The sequence below is a fragment of the Propithecus coquereli genome, unplaced genomic scaffold (genome assembly GCF_000956105.1).
Source record: "Propithecus coquereli isolate 6110/MARCELLA unplaced genomic scaffold, Pcoq_1.0 Scaffold185, whole genome shotgun sequence".
NCBI lineage: Eukaryota > Metazoa > Chordata > Mammalia > Primates > Indriidae > Propithecus > Propithecus coquereli.
The window spans coordinates 152,469-177,991 of record NW_012143301.1 but is presented as its reverse complement, the minus strand read 5'-3'; the positions used below and the strand labels follow the sequence as shown (position 1 = coordinate 177,991).

Below are 25,523 nucleotides of genomic sequence, written 5' to 3'. Positions count from 1 at the left end.
ACAGCGACGCCACCAGGGGGCGGGGCAAGGGGGCGAGCGGCGCCGAGGCCCCCTTTTGATTGGTGGGTGGCCAAGCCCCTTCTTTTAGCCCCTCCCGTCCCCGCTCCGCCTCGCCCCCCTCGGTGGGTCCCGCAAGCTGATTGGTCAGTCCCGTGGTGCGAGCGGCTAGTCCTCTCTCAGACCAGCCCCTCGGGGCGGGGACTAAGGTGGGCGCCCCGCGCGCTGATTGGTCGGCGGGGCGCGCGCGACAGGGAGGGGCGGGGCGGACGCGGATCCGCGGTTAGTCTGGCGCAGCGGTCGCGAGCGCGTTAGGCGACCTGTCCTGTGTCGCGCGCAGGTAGGCAGCAGCAGTAGCGGTATCCGCCCTGTGAGGAAGCCATGAAGCAGTATGAGGTAAGAAACGAGAAGCGGGGACTGGGCGGACGCCGCAGACCCCATTCTTTTACCTTCTTCGCGGGACCTTGGGACCCCGCTTTCTGGTACTGTGAGAGCCGGACCGCGCAGGCGCAATGAGCGCGCGTTGCGCCCCGGGCCGTTCGTAAATCCTAGTGCGCATGTGCCAGGGAGGTATTTATAAATTTGCAACCCAGGCTGTTTTGGGGGTTCCTTTTCTTGGGGTCTCTGCAGGGCCTGGGAAGCTTGCAGGTTCCTTGCAGCTTTCCCCAGGCGAAGACTTTGTCATGGAAGCAACGAGGGTGTGTGATCCTTGCTCCGGATCCGAGCGAGTCTTGCACAAACCTTGCACCATGCCGCCGCCTCTGGCGTCGGAAGGGGCTTTGCAATCAGCCTTATTTTATACGACCTTTGGACCCCTTCCCTCGGCCCGGGACGTCCCCGAGAAACTTGGGCAGTGAGGCAGATGCAACGCCAAGGCTGGCTTCCACCGGACACCAAAGCTGCTCTTACTTTCTGGTTATCTAAGAGGTCATCTCTGTCAGACCCTGTTGTGTCACCAAGAAGAAATCTTATACCGCCCATATCACTCTTGAAGACTTGAAATCAAGTCTTCTGACTCCTAACTTGGGTCTCTTTTTCCCTTAAGACAAAGGCTTGATGCGCTTATCACCTTAGCCGATAATATGATATTAATATTTATCATTTAATTATTGCCATCTTTTAAGTAACTATTATCTTTTTTTCTTTTCTTTTCATTTTATGTGGAGACAGAGTCTCGCTGTCGCCCCAGCTAGAGTGCAGTGGCCGCATCATAGCTCACTGGTACCTCTAACTCCTGGGTTCAAGCGATCCTCCTGCCTCAGCCTCCTGAGTAGCTGGGACTACAGGCGCGTGCCACCCCAGCTAGCTAATTTTTAATTTTTTTTTGGTAGAGACAGGGGTCTCCCTCTTGCTCAGGCTGGTCTCAGAACTCCTCAGCTCAAGCGATTCTCCCACTGAGTGCTAGGATTACAGGCGAGAGCCACCGAGGCAGGCCTTAAGTAACTGTTATTAAATAATAAACTATTATTAAAATTCAAAATAAGACTAATTTAGCAAGTACTTACTCTTGCATTAGTGAGATTCTGTTACCTTATTCTGTTATTCTCACAGCCCTAGGAGGTAGGAGACTATTATTATTCCCATTTTTGTGGATGAATAAAGTCTCAGAGATGTCAAATGACTTGCTCAAAGGCTCCTAGCTAGTAAATGTAGAACAAAAAGAGGAACTCAGGACTCCAAAGTCTTACTTCCTAGCCACTGTGCCATCCCGGTCTTTAAATGAAAGCTAGCAGGTCAAGAGATTTCGTGTTCCCCTCCTCCCAAATTTTAAAAATTATGATAAAAGTTGCCATCTTAACCATTTTTAAGTGTACAGTTTAGTGGCATAAAGTATATACACACTGTCGTGCAATGATCACCACCGTCCATCTCTGGAATATCATCTTCCCCAAATGAAACCCCATTAAATCCTAACGCCCCAGCCTCTGGCAACCACCATTCTACTTTCTGTCCTTATGAGTGTGGCTACTCTGGGTACCTCATATGAATAGAAGGAAGGATTTTTTTGTTTGTATTCACATGTTGAATACTACTGCCTCTGCCTGCCCCCTTTATTATTATTATTTTTGGAAATCTACCCTGAATGTTTTGAAGACTTTAACCCAGAAGTTCTGTCATTTTTGACATGATACCAAGAATGAGGAGCTAGGATTCTATCATCTCTAATGTGGCATTCCACTTAATCATTGTAGAATAAAATTCTAATATGGTGTTCCTTCTCGAACTCTCTAACCCTGGAGAAAAAGCCATGTTCAATTTGAAAGATGCAGTGTGGGAAGAGCTACATGGCATTTTGCAAAATGCAGTTAGTTTAGTTTTGCTGGTTGGCAGTCAGATAAAGTAGGACCCTGAGGGCGAGTACTTTTGTTCTGGGAAACTGGGTATAATGTGAAGCCTCGTAGAGAACGTGCTCTATCTTACTTAAATCATTTCTTTCCCAGAAGGAAGAGGGAGATTCAAACTTACTGTTTGAAGTGACCTTGGAGGAAAAAAGTAGTTACCTTGCTGTGTACTTTGTTATCATTCTCTGCTAACATTTGCCAAGTATCACTCTGGGGTGCTAGCCACAAGAGTTTCTGGATGGGAGGAGCAGTTGTCTTCCAGCCCATTTGGCGTAGCAAGCAGATTAGTTTTATCGCAAGTGTTTGTTGCAGGCCAATAAAAACAGAAGACATGCTTTCACTCACATTCAACAGTTTGAGAAAAGGTTTCAATTATCTACATCAAAGCATATATTTCTGTTTGGGATTAACTCAATCCTCCTACCCTCAAGCAACCTCTAGTCCACTGAGAGGTTAGCCCCTCTCAAAAGACATTCTTAGCCCCCTGGAGAAACCTTGGAGATTATGAAGCGCAATGTACAAGTGACAGAAGAATTGCGCAATGTACAAGTGACAGAAGAAATGCTCAGAAAAGCCAGGTCTTGCTCACTGTCACATAGCAAGTTAATGTCTGGTCGATGACTGATATCATGGCAGTTAAGATTCCAGCTAGAGGGGATATTTGTTGCTGTTTAGATAATGGTTTCATATCACTGCCAATCTCAACTGATCTGAGAGGAAAAATTATCCCATCTGTGGCCTAATCGAGGTGAAGCATCTAGAACAGGTCACCCCTAGGCCTTGGCTGAAGCTGCCTCCTTGGAATGCCAAAACAGGCCTTGGGATTGTGTTGGGGTCAGAGCTAGGTCGATTTAAGAGAGGAACTCTTTATCCTATTTACACTAGGCTACTGGAGTTTTTTTTTTTTTTTTTTTTTTATTGCTCTTTTTGCCACTACAGATGAGACTCAAAGTAATTAACCCAGTAGCAGCTGGTAAAACAGCTACTGTATCTTGTAAATCAGCCTGTTAATTCCAGGGAAAACCAATCCCTCTTCAGCCTCCAGGAGCCCAGCTCACTGCCCATTTCCTGCAGCCAAGTAGCCAGAGGCGAGGAAGCCTCATCCTCTTGGGGTCCCCACCACTCTCATTTAGGATCTCTGTACCCTCAAAAGGGTAGCTCTTCTGGTGCCTATCTTCCAAATAATCCTGGACCAACATCCTACCTTGTCTTAGGCAAGTTCTACTTCAGCTTCTTTCATAGGAATAAATAGGAAACTTCTGGAAGGAGAGTTCTAGCCAAGAGGCAATTGTTTGGATACACAACTGGATAAGGTAAAAATTCAGGAGAAAGTAGACTTGCATGTAATAGTGTCATAGGTGTGTGGCCCTTGGGTAGGCCTGGGGTTGAACCCTCACACTGCCACTGCCTCAGGGCAGCTTAGTTAACCTCTCTGAGCTTTTCTGCTGCTGCTCCTTGGAGCAAAACCCATCCGATCATGAAAGCAAGGGCTAGAATTGAAGAACGTTACAAAGTTGCTAGAAATACAACATCCAAGGTTATGCACAAAAGGGGAATTGCTACATGGAGCTCTCCTTCAGTCATTTTAACTGTTGTGCAGATTTCCACGACAGGAGGAAATTCTGGTTTGCTTTACCCGGTTCTTTCATAAATCTCCCAACATGAGTGGAAAAAAGCAAGTTGGGAAAGATTTTATCAAATTTTTTTTTTTTTTTTTTTTTTGAGACAGAGTCTCACTCTGTTGCCCTGGCTAGAGTGAGTGCCGTGGCGTCAGCCTAGCTCACAGCAACCTCAAACTCCTGGGCTCAAGCGATCCTCCTGTCTCAGCCTCCCGAGTAGCTGGGACTACAGGCATGCGCCACCATGCCCGGCTAATTTTTTCTATATATTTTTAGTTGTCCGATTAATTTCTTTCTATTTTTAGTAGAGACGGGGTCTCGCTCTTGCTCAGGCTGGTTTCGAACTCCTGAGCTCAAACAATCCGCCTGCCTCGGCCTCCCAGAGTGCTGGGATTACAGGCGTGAGCCACCGTGCCAGGCGATTTTATCAATTTTAAACATGTCAAAGGTGACTTCTACGTATTGTGTAAGGATGCATACATAATAAAAGGTCAGAAACACATGAGGATTATTCTGTAGTTACAGGAACTATTGCTTGGAGTGGGGGAGATAAGGGGGGATGATTAGGTGTGTCTGTTTTGTTTTTTTGTCTTTTAAAAAAGGAATCTGAAGTAAATAGAGTAAAATGTGAATTTATGTTAAACCTGGGAGGCGGGATCCTAGGTGTTTGCTTCTGTTTTCTGTTCCTTTTTTCCTCCTGAATTTTTGTGTCTTTTTGAAATAGAAGGTAAGGGATAACTAGGTTTTTTTTTTTCTGGCCATCGAACCCCTGTTTTGCGTTCTCTTTGACTTTTGTATGTTGCATCTGGCGCCTGTTTGCAGGCAGGCGTTGTGTTCTGAGATCCGGGACTGCTTGAACTCTTCTCTCATCCATCGCCTTCCGCACCCTGCATTGAACAGATCTTCAGAAAATGCTTTGGGATTGATTTTGCACTTGCAGACAGGATGGAACCCTGGCTGTGTGTCCCTCTTCCTGTGCTAGCTTTTTGTTGCTGGCTAAGAATAATAGCTGGGACAGTTCATATTTATTGTGTCCTTCCAAAAACCCTGAGAGGTAGGTGCTTTTTGTATCCCTGCTTTGTAGACAGGGAACCCGAGTCTCAGAGGTGAGAGAACTTGCCCAAGGTCACATTGTGGTGGAGACAGGATATGGACCAGGTCTGTCCGCTTCCCCGGCAGTGGAACAGTTATGGGGTCCTGCGAACGAGCACCCAGTCTGGTGGGAACTAGTATTCTACTTTACACGTGAGACTGAGGCTCAGAGAAGTAAACTAAGCTGCTCAAGGTCAAGGAGCCCAGAAGCAGTGGAGCCGAGCCCTGGCCTGGGTTTGTCCGACTCCAGTTTTGTCCAGGCCTGTGACTTCCCTACAGATGCTGCCCCAAGGCAGTGCGTGGCTGCCCTGCTCTGTTCTGAAGACAGAGCATCCCCACAGGGAGGGAGGGGTGCTGTGGGTCAGTGTGGACTGCTGGCAGGGGGTCTTTCTCCCTTTGCCCTAAAATTGGGTGGGCTGTCCTTGGAGTGAGGGCAGGATTGGGACTGGCAAGTCAAGAAATGTGGAGTTGAGCTTTAAAGCCCTTCCCCGTGTTAGCATGCTTCATGCCAACATCCTGGCGTGGGGCGGGGGTGTGTGTGTCTGAGGCTTTCCAGCACCCCACAGGCCTCTTGCTCTGAGCAGATGGTAACTCACTTGGCACATTCTCCCGGCGTAGGGTCCCTTATGCTCTGTAGCTCTGGACTTCAGCCCCTCCCTTGTGGGCACTCTCAGAACCCTGATCTTGAGTGAGCTCTAGAACTTTTATGGTTTAACCTCTGCACTCTACAGATAACGGACCTGAGACCCAGAGAGGAGGGCCTTTCACAGGGCCACATGGCAGACCCTCTTTCGGTTGGGCAATATTTGGGATTGATACTCTTCCTGGGAAGACAGCAAAGCCTGCAGAGCCGGGCTCAGATCCCTAACTGCCGCTGACAAGGTGTGGAGCCCATGGGCAAATTCTTTAGCCTCTCAAGCCAGTTTTGTCATATAAAATGACACCCGGGATGTGCCAGAGCTGGCTCACATTGGTTCTAATCGTGTGCGTCTTTCCAACCTGTGTTCAGGGACCTCAGGGTATATCTTGAAATGGGCCAGGGCAGGGTATTTACACCATGGAAAGTGGCAAACGCTACAGATCAGATCAGGCCCTTCCCTCTCTCTAGCCTGTTGTTGCACGTGGACCAGCACCACTGGGGACAGTTGTCACTACCTCACAGGGTTATCGTTTCAAGGGGTTCTTGGTCTGGTGAGTGTTAGATGAGCAGATAGATGCCTGGGAAGTGTCAGCTCAGTGCCAAGCGCTGTACAGCAGCGAACATTTAACAAGTACTGTGATCCTACTCACCCATGGATGCAGTGGGGCATTTGTGGAGGCAGGTCCCGAGGCATAGGAGGCGGGGCCGAGGCATAGAAGGCGGGGCTGAGTTGGAGGAGGCGGGGCCGAGGCAGAGGCAAAAGTGGGAGATGAGTGGTGGGTTTCAGTGTGCAGCCGGTGGGGCAGCTATTTCAGTCGTAAGGAGTCAGGGGACTTAGAGTCCTCCTGGTTCCAGCAGCGCCTCTTGACTAACTGGTTCCTGAGGAGAGAGAGAGGAGGAGAGTTGACAGACACGAGTGGGGGTCTTACTTGGGGAGGAGCTTGCAGCTCTGATAAGGCAGTTGGGTTTGGTTGGGAGTCCTGCACTTTCACTTTCTCACCCAGGCCTGGCTGGGTGAGAAAGGCCAGAGACCTTGAGCTAGTTGGTCAAGTTCAGGCTGGTTCTTAACACACTCTCGCTGATATTGGCAGGAGCAACCGAGAATGTTTTGATACCTGGGGACGCTTCCCTCAGCAGCCAGAGCACGATGATCGTAGTGCTTAGTGCTATGAACACAGTGCTTATTCTGGGTGCTTTTTATCTATTAACACATTTCATCCTCATGATGAACATACAAAGTGGGTAGTATTCTTGTCCCTACTTGACCAATGGGGAAACCGAGGCACGGAAAAGTGAAGTGACATGCCTATAGCTAGTGAGCAGCAGAGCCAGGATTCTGTTAGACCCAGAGTCTGGGCTTCCCTGTGGTTGGGCCCAGGTGGTCTCGGGCTGAGGGAGGAATGAAGCATGTGGTGGTGAAGGACTTGGGCTTTGGAGGCCACCTGCTCTGTCCCCGGGACAGTCATCTAACCTGTCTGAGCTTCAGTTTTCTCAGCCACGCAGCCAGGATAAGGACATCTATGTTGGGGGTTACTAGGGGGCGTGAAGTGCCCAGCACACTGCTTGGCGCACAGTCAAGGCAGACATCATTAGGCGGATGAGGACAGATCTGCGTCCCAGGGCACTGGAATGCTCTCTGCGTGCGGCCTCCTTTGAAGGCCTGGAAATCAGCATTTGCCAATGAACGAGGCCGGTCAGGCGCCAAGAGACGGACTCGTGCTCAGTAATATGCCCGGGAGATGGAGGAAGGAGCCCAAACGTCAGTCTGTCAGTTTCGATCTAATGTCACGCGACACGCAAGTCACATTTTAGGATGATCAGCTCTTTCCTACCCTATGGGAAGACCCTTGGCGAAGTGAAAGCAGGCTCAGAACCCAGTCGTGACAAAGAACCATCCCAGGAAGCAGGTGCCGAATGAAAGTCAGCCTGGCCCTGGGTGCCACCTCACCCAGAAGCAGGCTCCTTCTGTTTTTGCCCCCTCCCTGCCATCTGTCTCCCACCCAGCTGCAGCCAGGGAGTCTTTTCTCATGTAAGTGGGAGAATCTTAGCATGCCATGGCTCAGCCTCCCTCAGAAGGCTTCTTGTCATTGTCTGTCCCCTGCTTTCCTCTCTCGTCTTCCCCTGCTGTCTTTCATCTCCGCAAACACCCATGGCCACTGTCCTGCCCTGAGCACACGCTGTTCCTTGGCCTGGCATGCTCTTCCCTCTGTTTTTCTCATGCCTAGCCCCTTGTTACTGAGAGCTCGGCTTCATTGTCACCCAGAGAGGCCTTCCTTGACCATCCTGTGCAGAGTCTGACCCCCCGCCCATCTCCCCAGCACCCCACTCATCTCCGGCTAGGGCTGTGTTTCCACGTGGGTGCTTGACAGGCTTTCCGCCTCGTCCGACTGTGGGTTCTGGGGAGGCAGGAACTCTGGGTTTTGTTCCCGAGGCTTCCCCAGCATCTGGCCCAGTGCCTCCTTGTAGAATGAACGATTCTGTGAATGAATGCATCTTCTCCCTGTGGGTCGGCCTCACGTGAAGCAGAAGGGCAAGTGTGGCACCTGGTCGGGGGACCTGGGTGAGTCCAGTGTCTCACGCGTGGGTTGAGGCAGCCTTGTGGCCAGTCCTGAGTGGTCCTGACATAAGGGAGCTGGCTTCTTATGGCCCTCTGGCCAGGGCCTGGGTCCTCCTTGCCTGTGGCTGGCCTGTTCGGCACGTCACCTTCCTCACACTGCGGCCGTGCGGAGATTCGAGCTGCCAAGACTGCACCGGGGCCGCCCCTCACCACGCAGCCGCGGACAGGTTCTGCTGGTCCAGGTGTCCTCCTGTCATGGGGCCCCGCCTGTCTGTCTTCTAGCTCATCACTTATTCATTAGTTCATTCGTTCCAACATGTTTTTCCCTCTGTACTTACCACACGCCAGGAGTAGTGGGATGAACGAACCACAGCCTCTGCCCCCGAGATCTTCTCATTTAAGCCAAGGCCTGAAAGACGAGGCCTTTGGGGAAGGGGAGGGGATCCTAGGCAGAGTGAACTGTGTGTCGTGTGCAGGGGCCTGGAGGCCAGGCTTTTTGGGTGTCCCAGGTGGAGAGATGAGGTCGATGGGGCAGAGCTTTGTAGCCACCCAGGAGAGACCCATGAACTTCCTCCTGAGGCTGACGAAAGTCCATTTTCTGTTGATTTATCTAAAAGTTTATTAGAGGGCAGTTTACTGTTAAGTCCTTAGGGCCCTCATGTTACAGTGTTTGTCCTGTCAGTGCTCAGGGCATTCGGCCCTTGTTCTGAGAAGTGGGCTGTGGATGACATTGGGGCTTCCCGGGAAGAGAGGGGCTCACCCGCCCGTCACGTGGTCCGTTGGGGCTGGGCCACTCGTGTTTCCCAGCCCTGCGAGGGATAAAGGCCCTCTCAGTAGCTCTGTAGCTGTGCCAGACTGGCAGGCTGGCATGGTCCTGTCCCTGTCCCTGCTCGAACCAGGCTCTTATGTAAGCAGAGCCCACTGGCCATTCACAGACTGCCCGGGAGACTGTGGGGCTTTGTGTCGTGTCCCGGGGCCTCCTGGATTCTGTTTTCTCCATCTGAAACTGAACAGGGAGCACTGGCCCGGGCGTGTCAAGTCAGGCTGGGGCTGCCAAGTTGGGGGTGGGTGTGGGAAGTTAACCCAGCACTGGGGCTTCAGGAACCATCGGGAACCATCGAGAAGCCGGCTGAAGCTTGGGGGGTCACGGAGCTGGGCCTCCAGGAGACACTACTTCCTGGGACACCGCAAGGGTCTAACAGAGAATTAGATGGGTGGGTGGGTGGAGCTGCCAAATCGACGTTCTCAGGAGCTGGGTGGGGCTAGAGGATTGCAGGGGTGGGGTGCAGATACCATCACAATTCTTGGGGCCCTGTGTATAGTCTTAAACAGTATATTGTTTGGATACTACTCGCCCCAGAGAATGGTTTAACAGAGTCTCCCGGCTGGGTTTGGGGGATCCACAAGGGACGGCGCTGGTGTTGGGCCGGGTAGTCCCTGTGCTTGAATACTGGTGCTGGGTGGCTTTGGGAGAGGCGGCTCTGTGGTCTCAGCTCCAATGTGACAAAGTGCCTCCGAGAGGCTCCCCTCGAGCCACCCAGGCCATAGTCATCCCCCGTCACCTCTCATGTCTGAATTCCTTTCTGCACAGCACTTGGCACCTTCTGATAACGTGTCTGTTCGCGTGAGCCCCTGGCTCTGCCCTGTGACCCCTGGCCCCAGGGAGGGTGTCAGTGGGTTCCTGTGGAATGAGTGATTATGTGAATGTCTGCCAGAGGCCACTGTCGTACCGAGCAAAGCACAGGGCAGGCTCAGGCATTCAGTCACTGCAGCCGATGAGGAGGAGGGACCTTGCCCGCTCGTGGGGTGTGTGGCCGTCCTCTGGGACTGGCACGTCCGACTTCGAGTGCGGCCCTGAGCCAGTAGCGTGCTCGGCTGCATTTGTGTGGGCTCCTGCTCGTCTCTGAATCTGGCCTCTGCTCGTCTTTTGACACTTTGGAGTTTGGCCATTCTTCTTCCTTTTTTTTTTTTCTTTCCCTCTTTTTGACGCAAAGTTACCTGAACTCTCGAGCTTCCATGTAAAGATGAGATGGGATCCTGTGAGATGCCCCAGGCCACAGTCAGCAAACCCCAATATCAGTCCCTCGCAGGCCCCTCCAGATGCAGTCTGAGGACCGAGCTGGGCGCTGCATGTCCCAGCTCGCTCGGGGCCTCCGTGGGTGGCACCGTGGGTGGCACCGTGTGTGGCACGCTGGGCTGAGGCCATTCCCGGCCTGCCCGGCTGGGCCTGGGAACACGCACTGTCCAGGGAGAGCGCGTGGGGAGGCTCTGCGCTCAGGACTTCTGCATTCCTTGTCTCTCACTCGACCGTTCCATCCTCTGCCCTCCTTCCCATGCAGGGGGCAGAGCTGAGGCACTTCTGAGGCTTGCACGGCCTTGGCCTTCAGAGCTGCCCACAGGTACCAGCTGCTGGTGGGACAGCAACCACGGGCATCTTCCCCGACCCCTCTCTCAGCGGCTGGAGCCACCGTCTCTGCTTAATTTACCTTTCCCTTTATAGACAGACTCAGCCTGCTGGGCTTTCCAGAAACCCTGCCCACCTGTGCCGAAACCCTTTCGCTTGTCGTAACCACTCCCTTCGTTCCAGGACGCACAGCTTTTCCCTGCAGTTGTAACATTCCTTAAGTTGAGGTGCATCTTATGATGGACGTATGTATGTTTTATCGATGTGTAGTTGATTTTTTTCATGAAAATTGGTGGCTTGTTTGGCATCAGTGGCGCCTCAGGATCTAGGAACTAGGGTGCCTTTTTTACCACTTCCCGCCCCCACGCCCTCCCTGGCCCAAGCCTCGGGGGTCTCTAGCCTGGGTGGTTCACTGAGCCTTTCACCGCTGTCTGTGCTGTCTGGTTAGCTCCCCTGCTGTCCCTCTGCCCCTAGCCATGAGGATCCTTCTAGAAACCAAACCAGCCTGTGGCACTCCAGCGACTTCCCACTGCTTGTGGCTGAAACCTCCAAAGCGCTGTCTTGGCCTCTGCTCCAGCCTCTTCCTCAGCCTTGGCTGCCCTCCCTAAATCCACTCTGCTCCAGCCGCTGGATGTTCCAGAACCCTGCCAAGCACCCATGCTGCCTCAGGGCCTTTGCACCGCACTCCCCCACCCCCCACCGCCGGAAGCCTCACACTGGCCTGTGGCTCACATTACACTTCCTGAGAGAGGCCCTTCCTGATTACCCCTCTGGCCCTCTGGGCCCTCTGCCCTGCCTCTCCATGGTGCCTGGTACGTCCTGACCTCCCATTACATAATAGGTGCTTTGTCTGCAGTCCCCTTAAGCATGAGCAGGCCCCAGAGGTGGGGGGGCATGGCCACTCCCAGCTGTGCTCACTGTTGTGTCCCACAGTCTGGGACACTGCCTGCATACTCCTGTTACAGACCTGTCTCGCTGGGGACCGAGTCCCGTTCATCCGGAGCCCAGCACACCCAGGGGCTCCGTGAGCATTTGCTGAGTGAATGGAGCATGAGAACTGCTCAGGGAGCAGGAAAGGGTTTGGGGGGTTGCAGATGGCGCTGCACAGAGTGGAGCTCAGGCTGGTCTGGACTGCCTGAGCTCAAGCAGTCCTCCCGCCTCAGCCTCCCAGAGTGCGAGGATGACAGGCCCCAGCCACCGCGCCCACCTAACTCTGTTCTTATTCTCATGCCTCATGTCCCCAAATCAGCACATCACTCAGTTCTGCCTTCACCATACGTCTGGAATATAACCACTTCTCACCAGCCTCACTGCTGTTGCTAGGCCTAAGCCAGGGGTTGGCACATTTTATCCGTCAAGGGCCAGGTAGTAAAGGTCTTACGCCTTGCAGGCTACGCGGCCTCGGTGGCGACTTCTCCACTCTGCTGTTGTAGCACAGTGGCAGCCGTAGATGACAAGCAATGAGCATGGCCTGTTCCAATAAAACTTCATTTATGGATGCTGAGATTTGAATTTCATTTAATTTTCACGTGTCACAATATAGGTTTCTTTTAATTTTACTTTGAACCACTTGAAAATGTAAAAACCATTTTTAGCTTGCTCAAAAACAGGCAGCGGACCAGAGTTGGCCTGCGGGCTGTAGTTTGCCAAACCCCTCATCTGAGCCATCGTTATCTTGACAATTATTTCCACAGCCTCTCATCGGGCTTCCCTGCTTCCACCCTTATTCCCCCATGATCTGGAGGGGTCCTTTAAGAACTCAAGTCAGGTCATTGTTCTGCTCTGCTCAGAACTCTCCATGGTCCCCACCTTACTCAGAGTAGAAGCCAAAGTCCTCACTTGGCCTATGAGAGCCTGCATGGCCCATCACCTCCACGCCCTCACCTCCCCCTGCGATCCCCTCGCTCGCCCCCTCCAGCTGCGCAGGCCTCTGTGCTGTTCCTGGAGCACCTGCACCTCAGGGCCTTTGCACAGGCCTTTTCTCTGCCCGGTTGCTCTCCACGGATACCTGAACAGTTCTGTCCTTCACCCCTTCAGGGCTTGGCTCAGAGTCCCCTCACGATCCTGGGCTCACGTGATCTGCTGCCTCTGGAGTTGGGACTACAGGTGTGTGCCACTACGCCCAGCTTTTGACCGCTTTATGTAAAGCTGTGTGCCTGTCTCCCTTCATCCGCCACTCCTTGTCTTCTCTTCTGGGTTTTTTCCATGTCACCTTCAAATATGTTAATATTATGTGTAACCATTTCATCGTCTCTTTTCCCCCCGTTCAATTGTTAGCTCCGTGTAGACAAGGACTTTTTCCTCTCCTTCCGTGGCTGCATCCCCAGATCCCTGACCAGAGCCTCGCATATGTCAGTGAACAAGCGAGCCTCAGTTTCCTCATCTGCAAAGGGGGATTAACGGGAAAGGAGGTAATTCACCTTGGGGACGTGCCTCAGGGCCTGGCATGTCGTGTGCTGGTGGGAGTGCCGGGAGGCGCAGGCTGCTGCCGCGTGTGTGTGTGTGTGTGTGTGTGTGTGTGTGTGTGTGTGGCCGGCCACGCGCACCCAGACCCGGCTGTGTGGCAAGCTGAGCTCGCAGGGCGGACTCACCTGGCTGCTGGGCTCGGCAGTGGGGATCGGCCTTGGTGAGCTGCTCCTGCCCCTCCAGCCAGCCTGTGTCCGCAGCGTTCGGAGTCTCTGCCCCTCGTCCAGCTTCCTGCCCAGAGACGGAGAGACTCAGCTGTGGTCACTAACTAAAACCCAGCCGGTGAGGACAGGGGTACAGATCTGGGCCATTCCCCAGGGTTTGGGCCTGGGGAGTTGAAAGTGAGTGTCAGGGACAGCCCTGGAGGAAGGAAGAGCAGTCCCCAGACGAGAGCTCCCTTGGGGCTGGCCCTGGCAGCCACGAGCATTCACTTCTAAGGAACAAACACAGATGGGGTCCTGCCCCCTGGAGTTTGTCACCCAAATGTCCTTAAGCTGGTTATTTTTACTCCTCGAGCCTTGGTCTCCTTGTCTGTAAAATGGGTCACCATGCCAATCTGACGGTGTCTGCGTGAGACGGTGGGGGCTGAGTGCTCGCTCACGCACTGCCTGGTGGTGCCTTTGGAGGGGGCGGGGAGAGGGAGAAGGCGATCGTGGAGCTTGGCGGAGGCCCCGCTGGAGTAAGGGTTTCAGGCTGCCTCCAAAGGGCCGGGGCCTGTTCGGGGAAGGCAGCCCAGGCCTCCATCTGTCACTGGGGAGCTTTCGAAGCTGCGCGTGCTGGCCCTGCCGTCACAGTTTCCAATGCCTGTGTCTAGGTCAGGGCTCTCCAGGTGGGTCTAATGGGCAGGGCCCTCTGCCACAGACGCTACAGGAATACCTTCTAGCTCCCAAACAGCCCCGTGCGTGAGGTCCTCTTACGAACATACCCATTTATCAGATGGAGAAGGTGAGGCTCAGACAGGCAAGGTTGGTGTGACAGTGTTCCTTCTTGGCCAGCATTGGGGACACCGCCCACCCCCGCTTTTCCAGGCCCATTGGTGGCCTTAGCTTGTTACAGGAAAAGATGCAGGAAGCATCACCCCAGCTGCTGACGCCGCCTGGGCCCCTCTGGTATCAGGAGCTGACGGGCCTTGTGCCTTGGCACTGCCTGCGAGTGGCCGGCGGGCAGGGCTCCCCGGAGTGTATTCACTCTGAGTGTGAGCAGGGCGGGGCGAGCCTTCTGGATAATCGGATCCAGGGTTGCATTTCTGCTTTGGTTTTCCCTTTCTCTGTTAGCACGTGGCTCAGCTCTCCAGGGTGGAGGCGTGCTGCGTCGTGGGAGCTTTGGGCACTCACTTCGGCACTTCCAGGCTACTTGTCTTGGGCAAGGTTTTCTGAGCCACCCAACAGGTGTCACAGTCCTTAGCTTAGAGGGCCCGGGTGAGGCTTGGGTCCTCAGCACAGTCCCACAGACTAGATAAGCATCTGATAGACGTCACTCTTGGCGGCTCGCGCAAATGAACAGGCTCAAGCGGTGCCGCTCTGGGTGGGCCAGCGCCCCCTGGAAGCCCGAGAGTGCAGCCTGCAAGCACCCAGAGAGGCGCGTGGCTGCAGTGCCAGGGAGCTGCTGGTCTGGAGAGTGCGGGGCAGGCTAGGGCCGAGACCCTTCCTCTGATTCCCCAGTGTGTTCTGCGGGCGTCCTCATCGTCTGACTCCTGTGGTTGCATCGATCAACCCAGGAGCACACGGGCCTCTGATGAGCGTCCTCTGCGGCTCGATTGCTGCCTAGTTGCACGGGGCTCCGCCAGGCGGGAACAGCAAGCCCAGATCGTCCTGGTCTCGGGCTGCCGCTGCCTCTGCACCTGGCCCTGGCCCTGGATCCGAGAGCCTAGGGACACTGGTGTTCAGGCCCTGGCGCCTCTTGTCTTGCCAGCAGGGACAGGAGACAGGAGCAGAGTGGTCAAGGGCCTGTGGGTAGGTGGCCAGCATCTCTCGGCCCTTCCTACGCCGGGTAATGTTCTGTCCCCACTGTGGCACCCTGGGGAGGCTGGCACAGCTGCCCCCTCAACGCCACAGAGAAATGAGGTCACAAGCCGAGGCCACCAGGGAAGGAGGTATTTCTGGCCGAGCAGGTGCAGCCTGTGCTGACTTCCTGGCAGCTGAGCCCAAGGTCTTCTCAGCCATCGTGGCATTAGCAGTGTGACTCGGTATTTCTGGAAAGTGGCAGGGAAAGGGAGCTGAAAGTGCCGAGGTGCTGAGCTGTTGAGCCGACGTCCCGGTGAACGTGCACAAGTCTCTGCACTTGCGACGCGGGTGAGGTGGCTGGTGCCGTGTGCTCAGGGCAGGCACGGCAGGAGCAGACCTCCACCCTCCGGGCTAGACAGTGTCTCCACAGGGAGCCCAGGCTGTGGGTGCAGCAGCCCTCGTGCCTGGTGAGGCCATGAGTGCCCAGGCCAGCCAGCCGAAGGACCTGTCTGGCCCTTCTGTCTTTGCTGAGGTCCCCAGGTGCACCAAGCGGGGCTTGCATCCCCAGCCAAGCCTCCTGTGCCCCAGCCTTGGGGGAAGTTGCTTCCCACCAGGGAGTGCAGTCCTCTGTGGGGTCCAAGAGAGCCTACTGGAGCTGTGTGCTCAGAGGCCGGGTGTGCCGCGCTGCACCAGCTCTGCGTGGGGGCCCCAGAGGCCTGCGTGTTGCAGGGGGGTGGCCTGGCCTTGAACATGCACGCACGGGTGTCCGGGCTCTGGCGTTTACTGCCAGGTGACCTGGGTGTGCTCCTTACCCCTTGGATCTCAGCTTCATCATCTACGGAACAGAGCTCATGGCTCCTGCTCCCTCGGGCCACCGTCAGGTGAAAGGAGAGGCATCAGGGAAGCCGCTGCAGTTCCAGCCCCGGACAGGGAGCGGCAGTGACTGTGGCTGCTGTTCCCATCCACGACCACCGGGCAGGTCCTGTCTTAGCACGTGCAGAGGGGCAAGTGCGTCGGCTGGAGGTGCCAAGCCAGGTCTTGTCATGTGGACTCTGCAGCCAGCGAGGCCACTGAGTCTTGTTTATAGATGGGAGGGGCCTGGGGGACATCAGGCCCCCCTTGTTTGTAAAGACGGGGAGGCCGAAGCTTGAGAGCCCTTCTGGGCACCAGCGCCCGGACTGCGTGTGCCAGGCCCGCCCGGCTGCGCCTCTGGGGTGGTGAGCAGGAGTTGCAAACTCAGCGCCTCCTGCCTGGGCTCGGGTGTTGCCTGCTTCTCCCTCTGGGGCTCAGCCCCGGACTCCCCGCACGTCTCACCCCCACATCCAGACCATCGCCGGGTCTTGTTGCCTCCACCTTCACAGCCTCTCCAGGATGCGACCACTTTTACCCCGCCACTGCTCCCTCCTGCTCCCTTGCCCTGCTCCCCCAGCTCCTGTCCTCACCCCTGAAGCCTCTTCCCCCCAGCAGCAGTGGCCACTGGGCGCCTGTGAACACCTGAGTCAAGTCACGTCCCTCCTCTGCTCAAGAACCCTCCATGGCTCCCACGTCACTCAGAGAAAAAGCCAAAGTTCTCCCTGTGGCCCACAAGGCCCTGCACAGTCTGCCCTGTCTCCTCCCTGCGCTCACCTTCTCCCACCCTCTCCCTCACTCACTGTGCTCTGGCCACACAGGCTTCCTTCCTGCTCCTCAAAAATGCTTAGCACGGTTTGGCCCCAGGACCTTTGCACCTGCGGTTCCCTCTTCCTGGACCGTTTTCCCCCAGATACGCTCATGGCTGGTTCCCTCACTTTCCACTGGCCTTTGCTTGGACGTCCCTTTCTCAAGGAGGCCTTCCCTGACCACTCTAAAATGGCTGTCCTCCCTACTCCCCCTTCTGTTTTGTTTTATTCCACAAGTCTTGGTGACAAACCATGCCACTGTTGTCTGCCCCCACCCCACTGCTCCCTGCTTCCCTGGCACACATAGTAGAACGCAGGTGCCTTGAAGGCATGGGCTTGGTTTTGTTCACTGCCGTGTCCCAGGGCCTGGAACAGTGCCTGAGGTGTGGGAGGAAGGGAGGCAGGAATGAATGAATGCAGGACAGTGGCTCCCTGAGGTCTCTTGGCTGGTGGCAGAGCCAGGGTTAAGGTCCCATTCCGCACTGGAGCTGTCCCTCTGACAAAGGGCTTTGGGACCATGCCTGAGTCCTTGCTAAAGGTGCCTGTCCAGCCAGCGGGAGCAGAGGCCAAGGCCACAAGGGGGCAGTGGAGAGCGTCACAGCCTCTGCTGCTCGCAGCCAGTCATCCTGCTGGTGACCCTGCCTTGGCCACCCGTATATGTCTTGCTGTTGTTAGCGTTTGGGCTTGCTGTCACCAGCTGGGTGGGGTGTCATCGCACCAGCTCTCTGACCCTGGTGTCCTATGGATGGGCCCCTTCGAGGCCATGGCCAGGGTTTCAGGAGAAGGGCCAGGCCTGGCCGTCTTGTGCATCTGGCACAGCTATTCCGCTGCTACCGATCAAATAATATTTACCTCTAGTATTTATTGCAGACTGGGGATGGCTGTGTACTTTTCTTTTTGTTATCATCCCTGTAATTCTTATAAGTAACTCTGGGCTGGCAGGTGGGGACAGCCACTTTGCAGACGGAGGTTCAGAGAGGTTGGGTAACTTGTCTAGGGCCACACAGCCAGGAAATAGGTGAGTCTGTGTACCCGGGAAACGGGAGGCAGGTCCACCACTGGCCCCCGAGGCCTCGCCGTCCTCGGGAGGGGCCGCTGTGCCTGTGGTGCCGCTTTCAAGGGCCCAGGCCACGTAGAGCTGGTCAGCAGGTTGGAGTTACCGGTGAAGGACAGCCCAGCTTCCCGGGGAGCTGGAGTCCCCGCAGCCTGGTCAGCTGACCCTTTCCCTCCATGAGGGGTGCCCCAGAGCCAGGGGGGAGGGTCTGGTAGTCAGAGTGCTGCTGTAGGGTCACCATGGGTGGGTGTGTCTGGGGGGCCTCGTAGAAGCCCCCTTGGAGTGAGGTCTCCTGCAGGCAGCCCCTGCATCTGGGTGCCGCCTTTGCTCTGGGGTCTGGCGCAGTGGGCAGGGCCCTCCAGCGTGTGGTGAGGGAGGAGTGGGGGAACGGCCCTGGCTCAGGGAGGCCGAGGGTACAGGTAGGGAAGGGAGGAGGAGGGGGCTTCGGGGCCTGACCTGTGTGACCTTCTCCCCAGGTGCTCCTGAGCACAGCTCCACACTGGGCCCTGGTCCGGGTGCTGGGAAACGGCCGAGCACAGACGGTCCCTGCCCTCAGCAGCTGATGCTCTAGCGGGAGGCAGACGGTGAATGTCTGGGGTCACTGTTTTAATAGAAGCCTAGAAGGGCCCCGCTGAAGGCCTCGGAGGGGAGCTGGAGCCCTGTGGTGTCGGAGAGCGTTCCAGGCGGAGCAGTCAGCGCGAAGGCTGTGGGCTCTCCTGCCTCGTTTTTCTGCTGCTCTGGTTTGCTCCTCTGCCAACTGGGGACGATGCCAGGAGCTCCGGCTCCCCAGCGGCTCTGGGCACTGGCACTAGCTCAGAACAAGTGCTCAGAAAATGGGAGCCCTTCTTTCTGCTCCTCCTGCCTCCGTCAGTAAGATCGTTGTCGTCACAAAGACCGTGGAGCCTGGGCCCTGCTGCTCGGTGGCAGCTCCCCTCTGGGCTTGGGCAGGTGGAAGCCCGGCCGGCCCCTGAACCCCTGCTGCGGGGTGGGCTTCAGGCCACACCCCTTGTCCTGGCCCTTGGCCCTGCCCTGACCTTGTGCTACCACGAGTTGCTGTCGGTGGCCTCCAGGAGAGAATTCCAGGCTAGTGGAACTGTCATTCCAGAGCCACTGGCCATCGCCCCAGCCTTCGTCCTTGTCCTCTGCCAGTGCATTGTGTCTGGGGCAGCAGGGCCACACCCTCCACCTGCAGCCAGCGCTGGGACCTCGCTCAGGCTGGTGACCCCTTCACAGGCCTCCCTCCATTCATCCCGAGCGTCTCCCTGTCCCAGCCTGGCCCTCCCTGGGCTCCCTTGGGAGCACCCTCCACTCCTCCCTGCCCTGTGGCCACTTCTCCCAGGGACAGCCCTGAGCCTGCTGCCCCCTTCTGTGCTCAGGACCCCCTGCCTGGGGCTCTGCTTAGCAGCTGCCTGTGCCCTCTGGCCGCAGTCTTGGGTGTCCCCTGGGTCCCCCCCCACCTGCTGCTGGCCTCAGGCCTGGGCGCGCGCGCGCGCGTGTGTGTGTGTGTGTGTGTGTGTGTGTGTGTGTCTGTCTGTCTGTCACAGAGCAGGGGTAGGGTGGGAGGGGATGCAGTGGGGGCGGGAGGCCCAGGGACAAGGATGGGGAGGTGTGTGACAATTTCCCTCAGTTAGGCCCTCAGTCTCCAGGGGCGGGGGTGGGGAACCTCTCCTGCTCCCGTGCCCTGGGCCTTTTTTGTTGAAATGGGTAATTTGGGCTTGTTTGTTGTCCCCCTTTCCCCTTTAAAAAATAATTTATTGAGGTGAAATCATGTAACATAAAACTAACCATTTAAAAGTGCTTGCACAGTGTTGTGCAGCCACCACCTCTGCGTAGTTCCAGAACATTGGCATCACCCCCCGACAAGACCAGTACCCATCAGCAGCCACTCCCCGTTCTCCCTGCCCCGATCCCGCAGCACCCGGAGTCTGCTTTCTGTCCACTCTGGACGTCATGTGTAAACACGTGGCCCTTTGCGTCTGGCTTCTTTCACCTGGCGTAACTTTCACTTACCTTTTATTTTGAAATCATCACAGCGGCACAGGGCGTTGCAAGAGCAGTGCGGAGAGGTCCCACGTGCCCCCTAGGGCCTTGTAGTCCTCTCTGGGAGAAGATGGCCGCTGGGTCTGGGGATCCGGGGCAGGAAGTGGGAGAAGTGCAGCTGTCCCACCGAGGACCGATCCTGCTGCAGTGGCCTCGGGCCTCGGGCCTCCCTGCCCTGGCGAGCCCCTGGGTGCTGCCCTGGGGCCGGGGCTTACCTCTCTGCAGGCAGGGGCGGCTCCTCTCCTCTGGCCTCAGCTCGCCTGGGCGCTGCTGCTGTGAGCACGGCCCCTCTCCCGGCCGCCCCCTCCTGCCGCAGCCCAGCGTCCTTCCTAGCAGCCTGTTGGGCCCCGACGGCTGGTACTCTCCCTCCTGGGCCCTGGGCCGGTGCCTGGGCTGGGGGAGAGGGTAGGATTTCAGCCCTCCCCCAGCAGCTGGCTGGGCAGGGAGAGGGGCTGGTTGTATTTTAAGCTGTTGAGTGGTTCAGCAGGAACTCGGAGGCCTCCTCTCCCAGTGGACGCTGGGCTGCCTTCCTGCAGGCCACACGGGCTCGAAGGCATGTGGGCACTGCTCGCCCAGGGCCCAGGAACTATTAATATACCTGCAGCCACAGGACAGGCCTCATGCCTGCCCAGGCCCGGCTCTTCTAACCCTTTCTGGTGCATTCCGCGTGTCCCCCGTCCCTCACCTGTAAGTCCCCGTGGTGGGACCTGATGCTCTGAGCGATGTGACCAGGCTCTTTTTTTTCTGGCCCCTCCATGTGCTGGCTGTATCTGCTCTTGTTACCCAGTGGCTCAAAGGGGCTCAGTAGCCTGCTGAGCCCAGAGTTGACAGCAGGCGCCATCAGCCTGGACTTCCTGCGTGCTAGGCTGTCTCCTGCCCTCACGTCCAGGACGCGGGTGTGCATGTCACAGGTGGGCAAGCAGGCAGTGACCCGCAGACCAGTAGGGGAGCCAGGATCCGAGGCAAGGCCACTGCAGGGCCGCCTCCTCCGTCTTAGGGCCTGCAGTTCTGGGGCATTTCCCAGGAGGTAGACATCTTCCTGCCTGCCCCTGTGCTGAGGCCCAGAGAGAGGAGACGTGCCCAGGGTCCCCGAGTGACCACAGGGCAGGGCTGGATACAGTCCTGGGTGCTGCCCACTCTGCACCCTGCCTTTCTCTCTGTCACTGGGCGTGAGGGGTGCCTGGCTTCTCTGGCTGGACCGTGAAGCCCTCTCCTTCACTGTGGGCTCTGGCTGCAGTGAACCAGTCTCCCCGGGCTCTGGGTGGGTGGCCATGCCCTTGATGGCCCCCGCTTGGGGCCTGCCCCAGGGTTTGGCTCTTAGCAGGTGCCCGCTTCTGTTCCTCAGGCTGCCTCTGGCCCAGGGCCTGCCGGGGGCTCTGTGGGTGGGAAGGGTCCACTGTAGTTGCTGGCCAGTGGCAGACCCAGGATGAGACCCACCCTGTTTGCTATGGCTTGTGTGGCACTGCTGGACCTCACCCCCCCAGCAGTCTTCCTGCCCTGCTTGGGTGGCGGGTCAGATCCCCTGGGGCGACCTCCCTCCCCTCTGCCCTGTCATTCATTGACTGACTGTCTGCCGCTTCCTGGGGGCTCTGGAGAGCTGAGCCAGGCTCCATCTGTGGGCCCAGGATGTGTGCTCTGGGCTTTGGGGGGCTCAGGGCCTGGATGAGGGTGCGCCGTCGGGCTGACTGGGTGAGAAGACTGCCCCACATGTCGCCACAAGGTGAGAAATGGGTGGAGAGGGAGGTCGGGGTGCTTGCCCCAAACTTCCCTGTTCCCTGATCTTTCCACACTTAGAGGGAGGCTCTCTGCACCAATCACTCCGGAATCTGTCACCTCCCCAGGAACACAAATGCACAAGGAAAGTAATCCCGAGTGTCTCTTGCAGCTCAGAAGGGGAAATGGATGATCTATCTGGCAGATTCGCAAAATAGCTGGGATTTCTCCAAGCCCAGTGAATGCCTAGGCCTGAGCTGGGTGCTGGGGCCTGGGCTGCTTGCTGGCCACTGGCTCTGACAGGGGGTGCCTGGGAGGCACTGCCATGCCTGTCTCTGGGGAATCTCCCTGCCCCTGGTGATTTTGAGGGGCTGTGTCCACTCAAAAGCCTCTTTCAGGTTAACCCAGTTTCCAGGGGACTCCCCAAAAGCCCCTCCAGGGAAGTCTGTGGCAAGGCTTCTGGGGGTGCTCAGACTAGGGCGGTTTTATATTTAGCTGGGCAGTGGCTCTGGTGCCACTCGGGTTACATCTGGCACAGAAGGCGGCAGCGCCAGGGCAGGCTCGGGCGCCTTTCCAGCACCGCGGCAGAATTTGATCGCGCCTGCCCGGCCCAGAGCTGCTTCGCGTGGGGAGGTTGGTGGTGGGGGCTGACAGCGGCAGCTGGGGCCGCTGGCCACCGTGGGCAGAGTGGAGCCGCAGGGCCAGCGGCAGGCGGCATGGACATGAACTTGAGCATGGTGGCCCGGGAGACCAGCCCCGGCCTCGGGCCCAGCCTCAGTCCTGGCTTTGGTCCTGGCTTTGGTCCCGGCTTTGGTCTCAACGGGCTCCCCCGGCCCATGCCCCCCAAGGCGGCCAAGAAACCCAAAAAGGCCGTTCTCTTCTTTGAGGTGGAGATTCTGGATGCAAAGACGAGGGAGAAGCTGTGTTTCCTAGACAAGGTAGGACCGTCGCATTGGCTGCACTGGGCCGGGACCCCGCTCCTTCCGGCCCAGGAGCTGTCCAGCTGGGTCCTTTGTGCCCCACCCCCCTGCCCTTCAGAGGGCACATGAGGGGTAGCTGTGGCCCCTGGGTGTGGCGGTAGCTGGCTTCCCCCGGGGAAGGAGGCAGGGCAGCCTCACTGGACCCTGCAGGGCTTCAGGGCCTGGGGAGGAGGCCAGGCCTGGGGGAAGGGATTCGGGCCATTCTTGGGGAGGATAGAGGGCCTTCACTGTGGGGGAGTTCTGGGACTGGGGTGAAGAGGAGGGCAGGGAAGCAGGCCCCACTGCCCATGCTTAAGCCTGCCTGTGTGGTAAAACTGGAGCCCCCAGCCCGCAGCTGTCCCCACATTGGCAGGGCCCTTGCTGCTCCTGCACTGGCTGTGTGGGTGGGAGCCTGGACCCCAACCCTCCCCCTTCCCACAGTAGCAGTCTTGGCCCCCAGTCTATCCTCTCCCTCCCACACCCCCATCCTGGGTCCGGGCTCCCCCAGGGCTGAGTCCCTCTGGCCTGTGCTTCCCTAGGTGGAGCCCCAGGCCACCATTGCGGAGATCAAGAACCTCTTCACCAAGTCCCGTGAGTCCAAGGCCCGCCACACTGCCCCTCTGTGACCCCTCTGGCCAGGAGCTGCTGGGAGGGACCCCACCCTGCGTGCTTCTCCCCCCAGGGGTCTGCAGAGATGCCCCCCAGCTTGGCCCAGGCTTTTCTGGCCTTGGCTGGGGCAGGCGCCCCCGCGTGGCCCTCAGCAGTAACGCCCTTGCTGGGCTTTCAGAAGGACAAGATCCTGCTTCTGCCCGCGCTCTTCCGGCTGGTGTCCTGCAACCACGCAGGCCTCAGAGGCCTTGCCAGGGGGTGGGAGGGGCTGCGGGGTCCCAGAGCCCCAGGAACCCTGGCATAGTGGGGTGGGCAGCGGGCAGGCCCTGCCAAGCTGTGGGCTGTGACCGCCCTGTTCTCCCCGCAGATCCGCAGTGGTACCCTGCCCGCCAGTCCCTCCGCCTGGACCCCAGTGAGTACAGCTGTCCACCCGGCCCACCCCCTGGGCTCCCGGGTGGCAGTGGGAGAAGGCCCAGGCAGCCCCTGAGCCCTGGCCCGCCTCTCTGCAGAGGGCAAGTCCCTGAAGGACGAGGATGTTCTGCAGAAGCTGCCCGTGGGCACCACGGCCACATTCTACTTCCGGGACCTGGGGGCCCAGATCAGCTGGGTCACGGTGAGTGCTGACCCCACCCGCAGCCCCCTTTCCCATCAGCCGCAGCGGTGACTCACCTTGCCCCCCTGTACCCTCAGGTCTTCCTGACAGAGTACGCGGGGCCCCTTTTCATCTACCTGCTCTTCTACTTCCGGGTGCCCTTCATCTACGGCCACAAATACGACTTCACGTCCAGTCGGCACACGGTGGTGCAGTGAGTGGGGCCAGGCCCGAGGGGGCGGCTGGTGGAGGGTGGAAGCCCCGCCGGCCCGGCCTGGCTGAGCCCGCTCCTCCCCACCAGCCTCGCCTGCATCTGCCACTCATTCCACTACGTCAAGCGCCTGCTGGAGACGCTCTTCGTGCACCGCTTCTCGCACGGCACCATGCCTCTGCGCAACATCTTCAAGGTGAGGGCCCGCCCCCACTCCCCGCGGAGCCCCTCCCCGGCCCTTAGCCCCGCCCCTCCCGCGGGACCCCGCCCACCGCCCCGCCCCGCGGGTCCACCGCTCCATCCCTGCCCCCGCTCCCTTTCAGAACTGCACCTACTACTGGGGCTTCGCCGCGTGGATGGCCTATTACATCAACCACCCACTCTACACGCCCCCCTGTAAGTGGCCTCAGACCGCGCCCCCCCACCCCCTGCACGCCCCTTCTCCAGGCCCTCCCCTTATGCGTCTCATCCCCCTGCTTCCTCTTCAGCCTACGGAGCCCAGCAGGTTAAACTGGCACTGGCTATCTTTGTGGTAAGGAGGCTGGGGGTGGTGACGGGGTGGGGGGCGCTGGTGGGCTCTGGGCTGACCCTGCTCCTCTGACAGATCTGCCAGCTGGGCAACTTCTCCATCCACATGGCCCTGCGGGATCTGCGGCCAGCTGGTGAGTGGCCTGCTGGAGCGGGGGCGGGGGCGGGCTCGGAGGGGGCTGGGGGGGTCTGACTCGCCCCTCCTGTCCTGCCTGCTAGGGTCCAAGACCCGGAAGATCCCGTACCCCACCAAGAACCCCTTCACGTGGCTCTTCCTGCTGGTGTCCTGCCCCAACTACACCTACGAGGTGAGGGGTGGCCCTGCCTTCTCCCTTAGGGGGGTTGGGGTCCCATGTGGAGGGGCCAGCCCCCAGGAGGGGGCACCTGGCTCGGCAGCTGCTTTTGCAGTCTGCACTTGGAACATCTGGAGGGGGACAGTTGGCGACCTCTGGCTCCGGAGCTTGGGAGGTGTGTTAACGCTGGGCTTCCATCACATACCACCGCCCTCACCCGAGGCCCCCCCAGCACTGGAGTCGGGTTCCCACATCCCCACTCAGAAAGCAGGGGCCGGGGGAGGTGGCTGGCGGAGTCCTGGGCATCCACATGCACAGGGCTGGGTGGGGCTGGACAGAAGAGCTGGCCTTGCCCAGTCCTGTCTGCCCTCAGCCTCCCGCCTCCTCTGCCCACAGGTGGGGTCCTGGATCGGCTTTGCCATCATGACACAGTGTCTCCCAGGTGAGCCTGCTGCCCCTCCCTCAGCAGGGCCCTACCCATCTGGGCCGGGCAGCCCCTCCCTGACACCTCTGTTCTTCCCCACAGTGGCGCTTTTCTCCCTGGTGGGCTTCACCCAGATGACCATCTGGGCCAAGGGCAAGCACCGCAGCTACCTGAAGGAGTTCCGTGACTACCCACCCCTGCGCATGCCCATCATCCCCTTCCTGCTCTGAGCCGCTCAGCCAAAGCCCGGCTGTCGCCCCCCATCCCAGTGTCATTCTGGGGGAGGACAGGGGGCCACAGCTCTCCAGCACCTGGAATAAAACCTGCCTGTCCCTGTCGGACGCCGTCCCCGTGTATTTCTTATGTGGGCTTGGGGACCACC

At 57.8% G+C, this 25,523-nt stretch overlaps 1 protein-coding gene across 1 annotated transcript; it reads left to right on the top strand.

The window, feature by feature from the left end:
- Positions 1-245: 245 nt before the first annotated feature.
- Positions 246-25,482, top strand: TECR (trans-2,3-enoyl-CoA reductase). Its single transcript, XM_012642741.1, has 13 exons — positions 246-393; positions 22,413-22,463; positions 23,024-23,075; positions 23,461-23,505; positions 23,603-23,706; positions 23,784-23,899; positions 23,987-24,092; positions 24,220-24,292; positions 24,385-24,428; positions 24,501-24,558; positions 24,644-24,732; positions 25,114-25,159; positions 25,244-25,482. The coding sequence occupies exons 1-13, from the start codon at positions 379-381 to the stop codon at positions 25,369-25,371; spliced, it is 927 nt and encodes a 308-aa protein (XP_012498195.1). The 5' UTR covers positions 246-378; the 3' UTR covers positions 25,372-25,482.
- The last annotated feature ends 41 nt before the right edge of the window (positions 25,483-25,523 follow it).